At 30.9% G+C, this 15,761-nt stretch overlaps 10 protein-coding genes across 10 annotated transcripts; 3 read left to right on the top strand and 7 right to left on the bottom strand.

Moving 5' to 3' along the window:
- Nucleotides 1-428: 428 nt before the first annotated feature.
- On the top strand, nt 429-1,796 carry DCW1 (putative mannan endo-1,6-alpha-mannosidase; the record flags this gene model as incomplete). The annotated part of the gene is made up of 1 exon (XM_064856933.1): nt 429-1,796. The coding sequence occupies one exon, from the start codon at nt 429-431 to the stop codon at nt 1,794-1,796; it is 1,368 nt and encodes a 455-aa protein (XP_064716066.1).
- Nucleotides 1,797-2,075: 279 nt separating this feature from the next.
- On the bottom strand, nt 2,076-3,593 carry ANR2 (Anr2p; the record flags this gene model as incomplete). Its single annotated transcript, XM_064856932.1, has 1 exon — nt 2,076-3,593. The coding sequence occupies one exon, from the start codon at nt 3,591-3,593 to the stop codon at nt 2,076-2,078; it is 1,518 nt and encodes a 505-aa protein (XP_064716065.1).
- A 433-nt stretch (nt 3,594-4,026) lies between these two features.
- Nucleotides 4,027-4,332, top strand: BLI1 (Bli1p; the record flags this gene model as incomplete). The annotated part of the gene is made up of 1 exon (XM_064856931.1): nt 4,027-4,332. One exon carries the CDS (start codon nt 4,027-4,029, stop codon nt 4,330-4,332), a length of 306 nt encoding a protein of 101 aa, XP_064716064.1.
- Nucleotides 4,333-4,458: 126 nt separating this feature from the next.
- On the bottom strand, nt 4,459-5,667 carry TGL2 (triglyceride lipase; the record flags this gene model as incomplete). The annotated part of the gene is made up of 1 exon (XM_064856930.1): nt 4,459-5,667. The coding sequence occupies one exon, from the start codon at nt 5,665-5,667 to the stop codon at nt 4,459-4,461; it is 1,209 nt and encodes a 402-aa protein (XP_064716063.1).
- A 481-nt stretch (nt 5,668-6,148) lies between these two features.
- Nucleotides 6,149-7,231, bottom strand: FBA1 (fructose-bisphosphate aldolase FBA1; the record flags this gene model as incomplete). Its single annotated transcript, XM_064856929.1, has 1 exon — nt 6,149-7,231. One exon carries the CDS (start codon nt 7,229-7,231, stop codon nt 6,149-6,151), a length of 1,083 nt encoding a protein of 360 aa, XP_064716062.1.
- Nucleotides 7,232-9,210: 1,979 nt separating this feature from the next.
- On the bottom strand, nt 9,211-10,935 carry MPE1 (cleavage polyadenylation factor subunit MPE1; the record flags this gene model as incomplete). The annotated part of the gene is made up of 1 exon (XM_064856928.1): nt 9,211-10,935. One exon carries the CDS (start codon nt 10,933-10,935, stop codon nt 9,211-9,213), a length of 1,725 nt encoding a protein of 574 aa, XP_064716061.1.
- Nucleotides 10,936-11,413: 478 nt separating this feature from the next.
- Nucleotides 11,414-11,935, top strand: TOA2 (transcription initiation factor IIA subunit gamma; the record flags this gene model as incomplete). Its single annotated transcript, XM_064856927.1, has 1 exon — nt 11,414-11,935. The coding sequence occupies one exon, from the start codon at nt 11,414-11,416 to the stop codon at nt 11,933-11,935; it is 522 nt and encodes a 173-aa protein (XP_064716060.1).
- A 279-nt stretch (nt 11,936-12,214) lies between these two features.
- TMA19 (Tma19p) lies at nt 12,215-12,718 on the bottom strand (the record flags this gene model as incomplete). The annotated part of the gene is made up of 1 exon (XM_064856926.1): nt 12,215-12,718. The coding sequence occupies one exon, from the start codon at nt 12,716-12,718 to the stop codon at nt 12,215-12,217; it is 504 nt and encodes a 167-aa protein (XP_064716059.1).
- A 1,449-nt stretch (nt 12,719-14,167) lies between these two features.
- OAR1 (3-oxoacyl-[acyl-carrier-protein] reductase (NADPH)) lies at nt 14,168-15,070 on the bottom strand (the record flags this gene model as incomplete). The annotated part of the gene is made up of 1 exon (XM_064856925.1): nt 14,168-15,070. One exon carries the CDS (start codon nt 15,068-15,070, stop codon nt 14,168-14,170), a length of 903 nt encoding a protein of 300 aa, XP_064716058.1.
- Nucleotides 15,071-15,284: 214 nt separating this feature from the next.
- Nucleotides 15,285-15,563, bottom strand: MDM35 (Mdm35p; the record flags this gene model as incomplete). The annotated part of the gene is made up of 1 exon (XM_064856924.1): nt 15,285-15,563. One exon carries the CDS (start codon nt 15,561-15,563, stop codon nt 15,285-15,287), a length of 279 nt encoding a protein of 92 aa, XP_064716057.1.
- Nucleotides 15,564-15,761: the final 198 nt, after the last annotated feature.

Below are 15,761 nucleotides of genomic sequence, written 5' to 3'. Positions count from 1 at the left end.
AAGTTGTAGGAACAGACATGTTAAACTAGGGTATCATATCTCTGTCTGCTTTGGTTTCTGTCGTTGTTGTGCTGTTAGTGCAACTAATAACAATCCGTTTACATTTATAGATTCGGATAGTTTAAATATTCCTTTGCCTCTTATTTTTGTTTATTTATTTATAAATACTACTATTCTATTATAGTTGTTGCTTTCTAATATTTGATCTTTCAATAAGACTATACACTATTCTGCTTTTTCGGAATTTAATATCCTTATTAAGACTAACAAAAAATATAAAACAGAAACAATATATTATTTTTTGCTTTTCCTCTAGTTTTGTGAGAAGATATTACAAATTGATTTGAATTTATATTTATTCATTTAAATATATATTTGATAAAAATACTCAGAGGTTGTTTTACTTGATTCATATTTATAACTGCAAGATGAGACTTAATAGGAAAAATTTCATAGTATCGTCCTTACTGACGTTAACCACCTTTATCTCTCATTCTAAAGCTTTAGAATTAGATTTAGATGACCCACAGTCTTTAATTAATGCTACATCACTGGTTGCTTATGGGTTAATGGATTATTACACAGGGGATCAGTATGGTAAGACTGTTGGTATGTTTTCACCCCCATACTATTGGTGGGAAGCAGGTGGTGCATGGGGGAGTATGATCGATTATTGGTGGTTTATGCAGAATGACTCATATAACGACATAATTATGCAAGCTATGTTACATCAAACTGGTGAAAATAATAATTATATTCCTTTGAATCAATCCACAACAGAAGGTAATGATGATCAAGCTTTCTGGGGGATTGCTGCAATGACCGCTGCTGAAAGAAATTTTACTAACCCACCGAAGGAGTCCCCACAATGGTTATACTTAGCTCAAGCTGTCTTTAATACTATGGCTTTACGTTGGGATGATACCACATGTGGTGGTGGGCTAAGATGGCAAATTTTCGTTTGGAATACTGGTTATGACTATAAAAATACTGTCTCTAATGGTGCTTTATTCCATTTGGCTGCTAGATTAGCCAGGTACACTGGTAACACAAGTTATGCAGACTGGGCAGAAAAAGTTTGGGACTGGATGTACGATATTCATTTAATCTCTAATGGTACATATATGTTTGTTTATGATGGTGCATCTGTAACAGATAATTGTACTCAATTAACAAAATATCAGTGGACTTATAATCAAGGGTTATTATTATCTGGTAGTGCATACTTGTATAATTTCACTGGATCTGAAATTTGGCACGAAAGAACTAAGAAATTATTGAATGCTTCACAAGTGTTTTTCAATAGTACCACAGGTGTTATGTATGAAGCTGCATGTCAACCATCTTTATCTTGTAACACAGATCAACGTTCCTTTAAAGCTTATTTCTCCCGTTTTTTAGGTTTAACCGCACAATTAGTACCGGAAACTTCTGACCATATTATGAGATTATTAAACATTTCAGCTAAAGCAGCCGCAAGATCATGTTCTGGTGGTACTGATGGACACACATGTGGTTTGAATTGGTTTATTGATGGTTGGGACGGTTATTATGGTCTTGGTGAACAGATGAGTGCTTTAGAAGTTATGATCAACACTAAAGCATTACAAAGACCCGCTCCATATACATCTACTACCGGTGGTAGTTCTCAAGGTAATCCAGCTGCTGGTACAGAAACCAATCCAACAAATTTAGCAGCCTTACATATCACTGCAGGCTCTAGAGCAGGTGCTGGTATTATCACTGCTATTATCGGTATTTCTATAATTGCATGTGCCTTATGGCTAATAGTTTAAACGATTTAAAAAGTTACTGTAATAAAAATGACCAGAGGAAAAGAAGATCATTGAACTAGGTCATAATAAACTAAATATTTTTATCATTGCACTTTTAAAAAAGTAGTATTTTCATACCACATTATTTATTTACTACTTTTATTTTGGGATTATTCTATATGTTAGTTTAATACATTATATATATATGTGTGTGTGTGTTTGTGTGTATGGAGTTATTTATGTTTATTTTCTTTTTTTTCCCTGCCTCATTCACTCCATTGGCGTGAGTACCTCATTTCCCTAGCAGGCTATGTTTAAGTAATCAGAAAAACCGGCAATTTCTATATTTTTATTAAACCACTTTTTGCTTAGTTTTATGATGAAATCGAAGTCTTGTTTGCTGAAACAATCTAGGTTCAAAGCTTTTAGATCACTTGGATGTAAATATATGGTATCATCTGTCAATTCATCAAATTCTTTAGATAATATGATGGTCTCCAATGAATTATGTAAGCCTTGGTTTTTTGCTTGAAAAATATCAATTAATAATGAAATTATTGTATCATTCAACCCATCAGGGAGTCTTTGTTTATCGTTGGGTAAATCTATTTTAATGTTTTGATAAGATGGCTTCAAATATCCTGCTGTCATCAAAAGATATAGTTCATCCCAAAAGAACTGAGCCCAAGAGATAGATTCAGTCATGGTGTTGTATTTTTTGAAGTTATTTTTGGAGATTTCGTCTTGAATATTTAACAACTTAAATAAATAATCACTTAATCGCAAATCATTTGGCGTGGCCCTTATGACGTTATTATCATTATCGGTAACAGAGATTCTCATGCCTATTTCCATATTCGATTCAATTTTGATTAATTTATCAAAAATTTCTGTTTTAAACTCTAACAAACTATCATTTGTGCACGCAATATACCCTTGGTTAGGGTTGCACAAAATATTTTTCATATCATCTAGATCAGATATACCAATAGTATATAAATTTAAGAAATTTGAGGGTATGGTAGATGATTTTGAAGAAAGAGATGATAATAAAGTTTGATTAATTGGAATTAATTTAATGAAATTACATAATGCATTTATTTTGAAAACTTTTTCATTTGATAAATTTAAGATCAATATTCTTTCATTTAATAGGATTGATTTCCATAGGATAAATAATAGAGGGCCTAGTTCTTCCAACCAATACTTTACATCATCTATAAAAGATTGTTTTATCGAGTCATGTGCTGGAGAAATGGATTTGGTTGTAAATATTGTTGGGTTCTGATGATAGTTGTTATGAAAATTTTCTAAAATGGTTGTATTTGGGATACTTTTGTTATGAGCATTGTCAGTATTATTTTGTGATAACCATAATTTTAAAGTGGAATATAAATGGTTTGAATAAAATTGAATATTTGAATTGACAATATCTGATAAATTATCATTGGGTTCATTAATTTTAATATCTAAAATGATTGCAAATGAGAACATTTTAATTTTATTTCTATTAATCATATGTTTATTTTGTAGATCTACTTTGGATTGTAACTCTGAGTTAATTAATTCAAAAGAATTTTGCATGAAAATCGATAATCCCATATATAAAGACTTGTTATCTGAATTTGTAGCGGTAAAGCAAATTGTATCATTAATTTCATCATGAATACCTGATGGCATGGCTTTAAACGCTAATGAAGAAGATGATTTTTTTTGAAAGAGTTCACAATTGCGTGACCACACTAGGGTATTCCCCTTTTTCATATCAAACTTAACTAAAAATGAGCCTATTACAGGTTTTATCATGGATTGTGACATTTCTATTTTTATTAGGATCTGTAGTGTTTAATTTCAAAAGAATTTCAATAGACTTAATAACTGAATCGAGAATCAATCAACCACATACATCATATACGATGATAATAGAATGAATACACTATTTTCAATTGAAGCTAAGTTTATTTTCTTCTATTCTCTTCAATATTCTTTTAATATTTAACATTTTTTTTGACAATATGTTATCACATCATATGGCTTAGATATTGATACTTTTTGTCAGAGAAAAGGAAAAAATAAAGAGTAAAATATCTCTCTCACCTTTTAATAAATTCAATTTGAGGAGACGAACACATTAAATACAAAAGAGACATATAATATTGGAATAAAAAGGTCCTGGAACTGGAAGAGTTGATTTTACTATAGATGTATGTACATGTATACGTATATTATTAAAGAGGTATAGTTGGTGAATATGAATTCAAAAGACATCGAAGAGTGTATAAAATCATTACAAGAATATATAGACACAAAGAGCGTTCAATGGATATCAGAATTTAGTGAGAAAATCAGATATAATGAAACATTATTGAACCAAATTAATGAAACTTTCCATGTGATGAATAATGATACTCTATCTAGAGTGGAAACTCTAAGACAACGATATATGGGTCAGTTGAATGATATTGAACAAAGAATAGAGGAGATGGAAAAGCTGTGTGATGAATTAGAAGATATTCACGATGAGATTGAAGTAAATATAAAATTGAATCAGAAATAAAAAAAGAAATCGCAGGAGAATATTAGGAGATTGTAGGGAGAAGGAGAAGGGGTATCTTGGGTAATATAATGAAATACTTTGAAGAGCTTGAATCAACTCATTGATTTACTTACTTATTTACTTTTGTCAGAATCCATTGAGAGCTAAATTATGAGTAATAGAAAGATAAAATTGTAAAATATCAAGTTTTACAAAATTCACTGGAGATGAGGATGAGAATATTGAAGTTGGTTTTGACGGTGTTTTTAAAATTAAGTTGTTTTGCCAGTTGATTACATCTAAATGATCTAATCCATATAATGTGCCCATATATTTACCCCAACGTGAACTCTTAACTGTAACCATACCATCATTAGGTTCACCATTGGAACGATCATTTATAATTTGCCATGTTGGACGAAATACATTATACCAATATGGTTTAAAGACGGCACCATAACTAAAATATGCCACCTTCGGATTATTCGGAGTGATATGGTTGAAATATTGGGTCATATAAGTGGTTCTTAATTGATAGAAACATAATGGTAACAATGGAGCATTTTCCCCATTTTCATTTTGTGGCTTTAACTTTAAGAAACGGCTCCAATTTTCAAATTGTTCAACTACAAAATCGGCCATCTCAGAACCTCTATGTGGTGTGGATATAGTTGTCAATGACAAAATTTGATAATTTTTCTTTTTGGCATCATTGGAAATCCTTGATATCAAATACCTACAATCTAATCCACCCATAGAATGAGCTATTAAATTGAATTTCATGTTACCGTTTTGTGAAGATGTGGTAGTGTCTGTTTTCGATAAAGCAATTTTATTTAATAATGTATGTAATGTTAATGCACGAGATTCAATACTACCAAAACTCGGTACTTTAGCTATATAAACTTGACAGCCCATAGCCTGTAAATATTTTTGAATGCCTAACCAATAATCAATGGCTAAAAATGAAGAAGATATAGATGGAGATGAAGAAGATGGTAAAGGTGTGACGACCTTGCTGTTATTGATGCCATTAGTCATATGTGTATCAAAGGGAGATAAATCATTCTGATCGGTGGCCAACAATTGAATATGATTTTTTAATAAATTAAGTAACTGTTTCATAGAAGGGATAAGAATCAGTTGATCAAATCCCGATAACCCATGGCAAAACACTATTGGATATTTAGGCGGAGTATAGTTTCTAATTGGATTAAGAAAATATATATACTTCTCTCTTATCGTGTAGTCAGTGTAACAGTTATAGAAATCTTTTACTACTTGATCATTTTGGTTGGATAGATTCCATAAAGATGGTAAGCTAGATATTTTTTGTTGAGTTTTGAACCAAAACATAATAATACAAATGGTAAACGTTATACTGTTGGAGGTGTTTTTTTGTTTTGGTTGTGGTTTCTGTTGAATTAGGAGATATTGATGCTTTCTGTAATTGAAACAAAACTGTATAGCAGCTTTCAATAGCGTAATGAAGTTGATTAGGTGGATATTTCTTTGAAAGTAGGCATTTTCTGAATTAAGTTTACAAAAAAAGGCTATGAAAAATATCTGAAGAGAAACACTTATTCGAATAGAATGGCTAAACAAGTTACTTACTTACACGCCGCCCCTCCCCTATCTCACTTCACTTTATTTTATATCATTAAAACTTTTTAAAACATAATAAAACTTATATATAAAGACATACGTATTCTATATATTCGTAGTAGTAGTATATAAATAATTTATTAGTAATAATCATTAAAAAAACCAAAAAAAACAAAAACGATAATAATTATCTATGTGTACTCATAAAAATAATTACTGGTTTGATCTACACTTATAAAGTGTTCTTGGTTCTGAAAACACCGAAAGCTTCGGCAATTCTCTCGGACATGGTCTTTTCACCTTCTCTAACCCAGACTCTTGGGTCGAAGAACTTCTTGTTTGGAGCTTCTGGACCAGTTGGGTTACCAACCATGGACATTAAGTAGTCCTTCTTGTTTAAGACGTAGTCTCTGATACCCTTTAAGTAAGCGTATTGACAGTCAGTGTCTAAGTTGACCTTGACAATACCGTTGTCAATACCAGTATGGAATTGTTGTTCAGTAGAACCGGAACCACCGTGGAAGACTAAGAATAATGGCTTAGAACCAGCTGGAGCACCAATTTGTTCAGCAGTGTACTTTTGGTGGTCAGCTAAGATTTCTGGAGCCAAAGCCATGGTACCAGCGTAGACACCGTGGACGTTACCGAAACTAGCAGCAATAGAGAAGTTTGGAGAGATTGGAGATAAAGCCTTGTAGACAGCGTAAACTTGTTCTGGCTTAGTGTATAAAGCAGCCTTGTCAACGTGTTCGTTGTTGACACCATCTTCTTCACCACCGGTGATACCGATTTCCATTTCTAACCATTGTTGCATGGCAGCCATTCTGGTGAAGTACTTGACACAGGTAGAAATGTTTTCGTTGTCAGTTTCTTCAGATAAATCTAACATGTGAGAGGAGAATAATGGTTCACCGTGGGCCTTGAAGTAAGCTTCATCAGCTTCTAACATACCATCGAACCATGGTAATAATTTCTTAGCACAGTGGTCAGAGTGTAAGACGACTGGGATACCGTAAGCTGGAGCAATAGCTCTGATGTAATGAGCAGCAGCAATGGAACCTTGGATAGAAGCGTTTTGACCTTCGTTAGAGACACCCTTACCAGCGAAGTAAGCAGCACCACCGTTGGAGGTTTGTAAGATGATTGGACACTTGTTGTCTCTAGCAGCTTCTAAAGCAGCAACAACGGTAGAAGAGGAAGTGACGTTAATAGCTGGGATAGCGAACTTGTGTTCCTTGGCGTATTGGAACAAGTTTCTAACATCGTCACCGACAATAACACCGGACTTTCTGGTAATAACGTCTAAAGCACCCATTATGATTGATTTTATATGATATGTAGTTGGTTGGTTGGTTGTTCTTTTCAAAGTTGAGAAACAAGACAGAATAAAGTTGTAAGGATGTTAAAAAGAGAAGGGGGCTGACTGAAAAAGAGAATCACATAGATGGTTAGAAGTGAAGACACAACTTTTATATACATAAAAGAACTAAAGACAAAAAGTAATGAAAAGAAAAAAATTTTATTTCTTTTTTCTTTTATTACTATTATTATTATTATTATTATTATTATTTATTACTTTTAATATTTATAACAGGAATACGGAATGGGAAACACAAGATATTCATTATCCATGATTCTTATTCTTGCAATCTATTATTTGATCGAAAAGAATGAAGAGAATATGAAAAAAGAAAGAAAGAAAGAAAGTTTTGTGAGAAGATGGGAAAATGGACAATAATAACGGCACACCAACGACAAGCAATAGTGCAGTAAAAGTAAACTGAATCCTTCGATTGATTTGACAAAAAGAGAGGAAGTAGAGGACGTCATGAAGCAGAGTGAAAGTAACTCCCCACGAGTGACGATGTCTTCTAGTAGGGGGAGACAAGAATGGCTAAAAAGTAACGAGAAAAGAAAGAAAAAATAGACATCTTAACGTGAACACAAAACAAACACACATGACACCAAACCCCACTACTATTACTGCTACTAGTATACTAGTGTATTATCTTTTTTGTTCTTGTTATCATCACACAACAACAACAGCAACAATCTTTGTTGTTCCCAACACTCTCATCTTCCACTACAATCTCTTTCTCTAATAATAATAGTAATAATAATAACAATAATAATAATAACGTTTCGACTTTTTAAATTATGAATATGCGTATTTTCGTTTCTAGAGGGTTTCAACAAAAAAAAAAAGAACATAATTGAAGACTTCTTGTTTTTTTTTTTTCTTTTTTCTTTTTTTTGTTTTTAGTGTGAATTGTAAATCCTTCACCTAAAGTGGAAATAGTCACGTGGACAGAAATACTGTTAATTGCATTTTGAGGAATACCAAAAATATACAAGAATAGTGGGTGCTGGTGGGGTCTGGATTTATAAGGTACGGATGTTTGTTAAAAAATTAGGGTTAGAATCCACCTTTTGAATAAATAAATAAATAATGAACGTCTGTCCATCTCATTTTACCTATATAAGTATAAATAATACAAAGAAAAAAGTCAGACATAACGGTTGTGTTTTTGATCCATCTGTATTCATGAGTGTTGTTTAGTTAATCTAAGAACTCATAGTAATAACGATTCTATTAGAATCCATTATCAAACTAGCTTAATGAAATGAAATCAACTTACAGCAGGATGTTAGTAGTTTTATAATAACTTAGCTTGTTTATAATAAGTAGATATAAGTGGTATTGTAACTGTTACCCTCTGTTGTATATATGTATATATATATATATATATTCCACATAACTAATAGACAAAGTAAAACATATAATTAAACACATTTTGTATCCGAGTCTTCTTTAATACAAACTTTTGTGACTTTTTCTGTCATTTCACATGATAAATGTAGATTTTTAAAAATCCATTTATTTGTCTTCCAATTGGCTCAATTACAAACCTTTTTTTGTTTATTTGTGGTAAATATAGTTCCATATTTCATTCCTCTCTGTTTAATCAAAATATTTTTTTGATAATTTTTTTTCAATTTAAAGTTTTGGTTGAAAAAAGTTACTCTTACATTATTGTTAAGAATTTTTGGAACATAATCTTAAAATAAACAAACAAACAAATAAAAAAGACAATATCAACACCTACACACACACACATATATATGTATTCAAGAAAATCTATATAAGGATCACATACATGATTTACTAATGAAGTTAAATGAATCTATAATTTGAAAGCGTTTCTGCATAATTAGTGTCCATATCTTCGTATATTTCTTAAAACAACCACTAACAATATGTATATAAGTATATACATATGCGTTTGTCTTTAATTAAGACTTACTTGTATTAATATTATTACTTGCTATATTTGTATTTGTATTTGCATTAGTACTGGTATTAGTACTTGTATTTGTTGTTGGTAAAGGTGGTGTTGGAATAAATGGTGCGAACATCGGAACAAATGGCATTGGAACAAATGGTAATGGTGCTGAAGGAGGAGGAGGAGGCAGAGTGGATATACTATTACTATTACTATTACTATTACTATTACTATTGTCACTATTATTTGATTCATTTGTTGAAAGTTTAATCTTTTTTGATTTTACTGTACTATGATCCTCATTATCATCCTGATCCTTATTCTCATTATTATTATTATTATTATTATTATTATTATTATTATTATTATTATTATTATTATTATTATTATTATCTTGTTTAACACCCTTCTTTACTACATCAATAACCCCTTTATTTTCTCCCTGGTTCTCTACTTTAATATTCTTATTCATGTCAACACTCTTATTATTAGTATTATTCATATTCTTATCATTATCATGTTCTTCCATATATTGTTTAACTCTTTCTCTTATTGCTTCTTCTGGTATTAATGAATCTAACAAGATTTCCTCGTGACCACACGATGGACATACAAAATCATTATCTAACAATAAATCTTCTAATGCATTCTTGGAGAAAATTTTATTACAACAATTACTCGTTTTCACTGCATCCTTTAAGATCCCACCAGTTATTGGACATTTTAAGTCGTTTGGTAAAGAGGGGTAATAATTGGGTCTCCATCTAATATCTTTATCATTATTACCAATAAATTTCAACTGTTTTTGTTCCTGTCTTCTTTGATATTCATCCCATGATTGCTTATCTTCAACCTGCACAACAAATTTACCATCATCCGTGATCATAATCTTACGTTGCAACATTTCTTCTGGTGTCATATTTTGGACATCAATCTCCACATTTTGTAAAAATTTCTTAGGGATACCTGTCGTCCTTTTAATTCTTTTGCCTTCAAAATTTGGATCATTGTTTGTTGGACAGTTTTTAATCCAATGATTACGTGATCCACATCTATAACACATATAACCTGCCGGTGGTGGTCCTTCATCATGTCCCCTTTGGCCACTATTATTATTATTTCTAACTATAACCGGTGTTATGGATGACATTTCTTCCTGTGTCTTTTCCCACTCATTCGCCTGTGTAGCAAACATTCTTGCTATTCTTTCTTCTTCTGTTATACCTGTATCAACCCTATTATTTACATGGTTACCCATTATTAGAGGGGATGACGATAAAGCGAAATTGTTAGAGACGAGTGGATTTGATCCATTTGATATCGCTGCGGTAGCTGCTGCTGCTGTTGTTATTGCTGTCATTGTTGGTTTCTTTTTAGTAACACGTGGTCTCCCAGTAACATACCTCGTAGCATTTACTATAGTGTTACTACTGCTACTGTTTATAGTTGTAGTTCTTGCATTACCATTAAGTAAAGATCCCATACCTACAGGTCTATAGGCTGGTGATCTTCTCACGATAACAGTAGAAGATCTTGGTATGACCACCTGGTCCTCTTCGTATTCTTCGCCTGTGTCAATACTATACAAACGGAGCTGGAAATCTGCACCATCACCTAACTTATTATTTAGTATAATTTCCCTCTTTAAATCAAATACTGTCAACCCTGTACCGTCGAACAATATCCTTGATGTATCCTTTTGTGATTTGAACCTATAAAATATCGTACTACTCATCGTGTTACTTCTCAACTCTCTGGATATCTCTCCATCTTTCTTTACTAACCAAAAAACAGTAATGCTCTGTTATGTTTTCTGCTTTAATATTAGATATATGATTATCTCTATATATCACTTATTAGATTAAAAAACAAAATAAAATAAAATAAAAATAGGTTGGAGGGAAAATGAAAAAAAAAAAAGAGAAAATAAATGATAACTCTGAAAAACTAAAAACACTTAAAAACAAAAAAAGAAAAAGGAGAAAAAGAAAACAACAACAATAACAAAAGAACAAGAACGGATAATGTTGGCTGTATCTGTTGACACGTTTACGTTATAATGTGTAATATACGTATATCTGTGTAAACATATTAATATTTAGTCGTTGGAGAGATATACATAAGTTTGTGTAATATTATCTTTGGAAAAAGCAAGAACATATATTCAAGAAGAAGAGAAAGAAGAAGAAGAGTATACACACATAGACAGAGAGATGGCAATCCCGGGTTATTATGAATTATATCGTAGAAGTACAATTGGCAACAGTTTAGTAGACGCATTAGATACATTAATCAGTGAAGGTAGAATCGAGGCGTCTTTAGCAATGAGAGTCTTGGAAACTTTCGACAGATGTGTATCAGAGATTTTAAAAGAGCAAACATCGTCAAAATTGACTGTTAAAGGTGATTTGGATACTTATGGGTTCTGTGATGATGTTTGGACATTTATTGTCAAAAATTGTTCGGTTAATGTAGAAAATGTTTCCATTAATAATTTATTAAATATCAATAGTAACATAGAGAATGGCGAAAATATAGATAATAATAACACTAATAATAGCAACAACAACAATAATAATAATAACAATAATAATATCAGCAATAGCAATACTAATAACAACAACAGTAATAGCGGTAGCGGTAGCAATAATAGTAATAGCAACAGTAAGAATAACGATGTTATTAAAGTGGATAAATTAAGGATAGTAGCATGTAATTCAAGAAGAAGTGAATAATTAAATATATAAACAGATTGACATATATACACATATATAAATATATGTGTATAATAAACTAATACAAAAAAAAAAAGAGAAAGAAAGAAGAGCACAGATGTAAAAAAAAAAGGAAACTAAAATAAAATAAAATAAAAAACAAAGAAGAAAAAATAATCGGACAAGTTTTACTACAAAGGTTATAAATATTACTATTAATAATATTATTATTATCTAAAATGAAATTTATATATATAAATAAATAAATAAATAATTAAATAGATATATAATTTTATTTACTTAAATCTTTTCTTCAACAACACCATGCTTCCAGATAGCGACATATGGAGTAGTACCATCTTCACGGTAGTTCAACATGATAACCATAGCATCTGGGTCCATGGATTCACCAGTGTAGAATTCCCAGTCCTTAAAAGAACCAATGACCTTCTTAACGTAAGTTTGAGCACCCTTTTCAAAAGCGGCAACTTCATCTGGGTTGGATTCTTGTAACTTAGCCTTAACAGCTTTCATGTAACCCTTAATGTAAGTTAAGAAAGATTTCTTGTCGAAACCAGTTGGTTGTAAACGGAAGGAATGAACAACATTGTTGACGATTTCGGCACCATCTTCAATATCTTCTTCACCACCTTCGGCAGATGGGTTAGCACCAATATCAATGTTATCACCACCGACCTTAACCATAGCACAGTCAGCTTCGTAGATAACACCATCAACTTCCTTTAAATCGTAAGCATCAGATAATAATTCGTCGTTAGAAAAGATATCTTTGTAAATAATCATTTTAGCTTATTATTATTGTTGTTGTTGTTAAATGTTGTTGCTAGACTTTCAGAGGGAAGAATCGAAGAAAGGGTCTTGCTATGAAAAACAGCTAACGAATAAATATATCTTCAAACAGAAGATGAGAGTACGAAATATTATATAGCAATCTAGAATAAAACTAAAATTAAAATATACTTCAAAAGGAGAGAAAAAGGTGATTTATCCAACCAACCATCCCCTCTTACTGAAAAATTTCATCTAAAAACCAAACAGAAACTTAAAGAAAGAAAAAAAGAAAAAAAAAAAAATTTTTTTTTCCGTTTTCTTCCAAAAAAAAGAAAAAAGAAAAAAAAGAAAAAAAAAGAAAAAAATTTTTGGGCAGATTGAACACCCAGACATCTTCTTAGTATTCAATAAAAAACAAAAAAATAGTATTAGCATTTTTGAAGAAAGACTGCATTACTACGGACAAACAACAAGTTCAGCAGATCAGCCATCCAATCCTAACTAAACAATTTTGTTAGCTTATTTCACGACTTAGATAGCTCAATTAGACAGTAGAAGAAAACAGAAAAAAACAAAACAGAACAGAACGTTAAAGATTAATTATGAAGGAGTGAAGTTATTAATGCATCTCTCTAGTGTCGTACAACTATCTGCAGATAGTAGTAATTCCAGTCCTTTTTCGAATCAAGAAAAGCGTCTAATTCTCCATAAGTATTTGTACCATGTCTCCTCTTTTCCAAATATTATTCATCCATAAGTGCATTAGTCCACTGAGAAACCTAATAATAGCGCTTAATAATCATTCTTTAGGATTTTTCATTACTATATCTATCAGATTATTACTAACATTATAAAGCTAGGAAGTTACTTGTTTTGACCCTTTGCCAAGTTAAAAAATAAATCTTTCAATTGTTAACACAGCATTACTCTTGTCATGATTTTCTGACTCTGATTCATATAAAAGTTTATCCTCATTATCTTCATATTCAAAAGTATCTTTACCTCCTCCCCCTCCTCCCTAATAGATAGTCTATACACACATATTTTTCTTGCTGTATTCAAAATATTAAATTCCTCATCTAGAATTCGTGTTTCTGAATCCAATATATATATATATGTATGTATGTATATATGTATATGTATATACGTATGTGTATATTTGTTTTTAAAAGTGACGTATTGATATTTTATTATCTTTAATACTTTTCCCATTCTTGGAAATTTTATTTGGGATAATTCCTAAATGAGAAAGCCTGACAGAAAAAAGGAATACACTACATTTATTTGCCCAAAAGGCTAATAATAAGAATATTTTTGGAAAAAACGGCTAAAAGCAAACAGAAAACAAAAAAAACAAAAAAAAAAAGAGAAATAAATATAAAGAAGACATTTCTCTTGGTTTCTGTACACTACATATTCCCACCACTTTTAAGGTTCTTTTGTTTTATTTCAAGTCTTTAGCTATAGGCATGTATACTTCCTCCATATCAATTCCGCTATCTCTTTTGTTGTAGTTGCTTTAGAACCGTCTTTACTATGGTTCAAAAGTAACTGGCGGTTCTCAAAGGGTAGATTTTGAATCATGGCACTATCAATAACAGGTCCAGGTGATATGTTTAATACTCTTGGCCATGGCGGCGTTTTCAATTCACTATTTAGCAGTTTACTGTATTGTATCAGTCCTGCCTTTGTGGATCCATAAATGGATATCCCATTAAACCTTGTATTATTGATATTATCATCTATATTAATCTCACCTAGTATTGAGGATACATTAATTATGCATGGATGATGGTGTATTATATCACCATAACTATCACCATCACATATATGATATTTAGCATCTTTTAGCATTTCACGTGCTGCCAATTGTGTCATTATTATAGGATTTAACAGATTAATATTTATCATTTTATTAATAGACTCACTTGACATCTTTATACTTAATTGGTTTTGACTTATACCAACTAGATTTATTAACAGTTGTAATTTATAAATTGGTTTAAAGCACAGACTATTTCCTTCCCAATTTTTATATCCAAGCAATTTTAAATTATTATTCTCTTTCATATTTATTTTATGACTGTGATTGTCCATGGAGAACTCAATCCCCGAATATTTAGTCTCTTTTAAATCATCTATGTTCAAAGGCTTAGTAAAATCTACTGAAATATATTGATGTCTTTGTCCCTTAACAACATTATGAAGGGGTAATGAATAAATTGAAAATGACGATAAAGATAATTTTTTAGACCCTAAACATATACAACTTATACCTTGTTTTGTTAACTTCTCTATAACAGCTCTACCAATATGTCCGGTGGACCCTGTGATTATAGCTACAGGTAATATTCTTTTATTCATACTTTATACATATATATTTATTATTTACATGTATTATAAACATATGTATATATATATATATAGTTATCATTTGAATTGTTTGTTTATTAGTTGTTTTTTTTTACTTATATTGACTTATCTGATGTACATATATACTTTTTTTCTCTATCTTTTCACTGAATTTTTCTTTTCCCATTTCATTACCCATGATAACAGTCATATAATAGATGTTTATCTATTTCTTATTATCCTTATTATTTATTAATTCACCACCAGACTCAAATGGTGCCTCTAATCTTGCCTGGTCTAATGATTCCTTTAAATCTTTATCCTTTGTAATATGTAATGCTACACATTGTGAATATAATTGCCATTGTTTTAAACATGGATTTCTCTCATTTTCACCCCTACCTTTCAAAAATTCTTCACTATACCATTTGTTGAAACATTCGTCGTATACTTGTTTCAATTCTGTACACTCCGGTGCAAAACTTGATGACATTATATTGCCCATTAAGATTGTGAAAATGCGGTTGTATACATATATATATCTATATATGTATATTTGTGCGTTTGTATGTATTACAATTATTTATATATTTATTTGATATGCCGTTTTTTATTATCTTATATGGATTGTAGAATAATTGATTGTGCCAATAATAATATAGGAATATATGGATTAACTGTACTCTTCTTATTACCACTCTAA

The sequence above is a fragment of the Arxiozyma heterogenica genome (assembly GCF_036370985.1).
Source record: "Arxiozyma heterogenica strain weizmannii chromosome Unknown scaffold_11, whole genome shotgun sequence".
Lineage (NCBI taxonomy): Eukaryota > Fungi > Ascomycota > Saccharomycetes > Saccharomycetales > Saccharomycetaceae > Arxiozyma > Arxiozyma heterogenica.
This window is presented reverse-complemented; position numbering and strand designations above follow the sequence as displayed.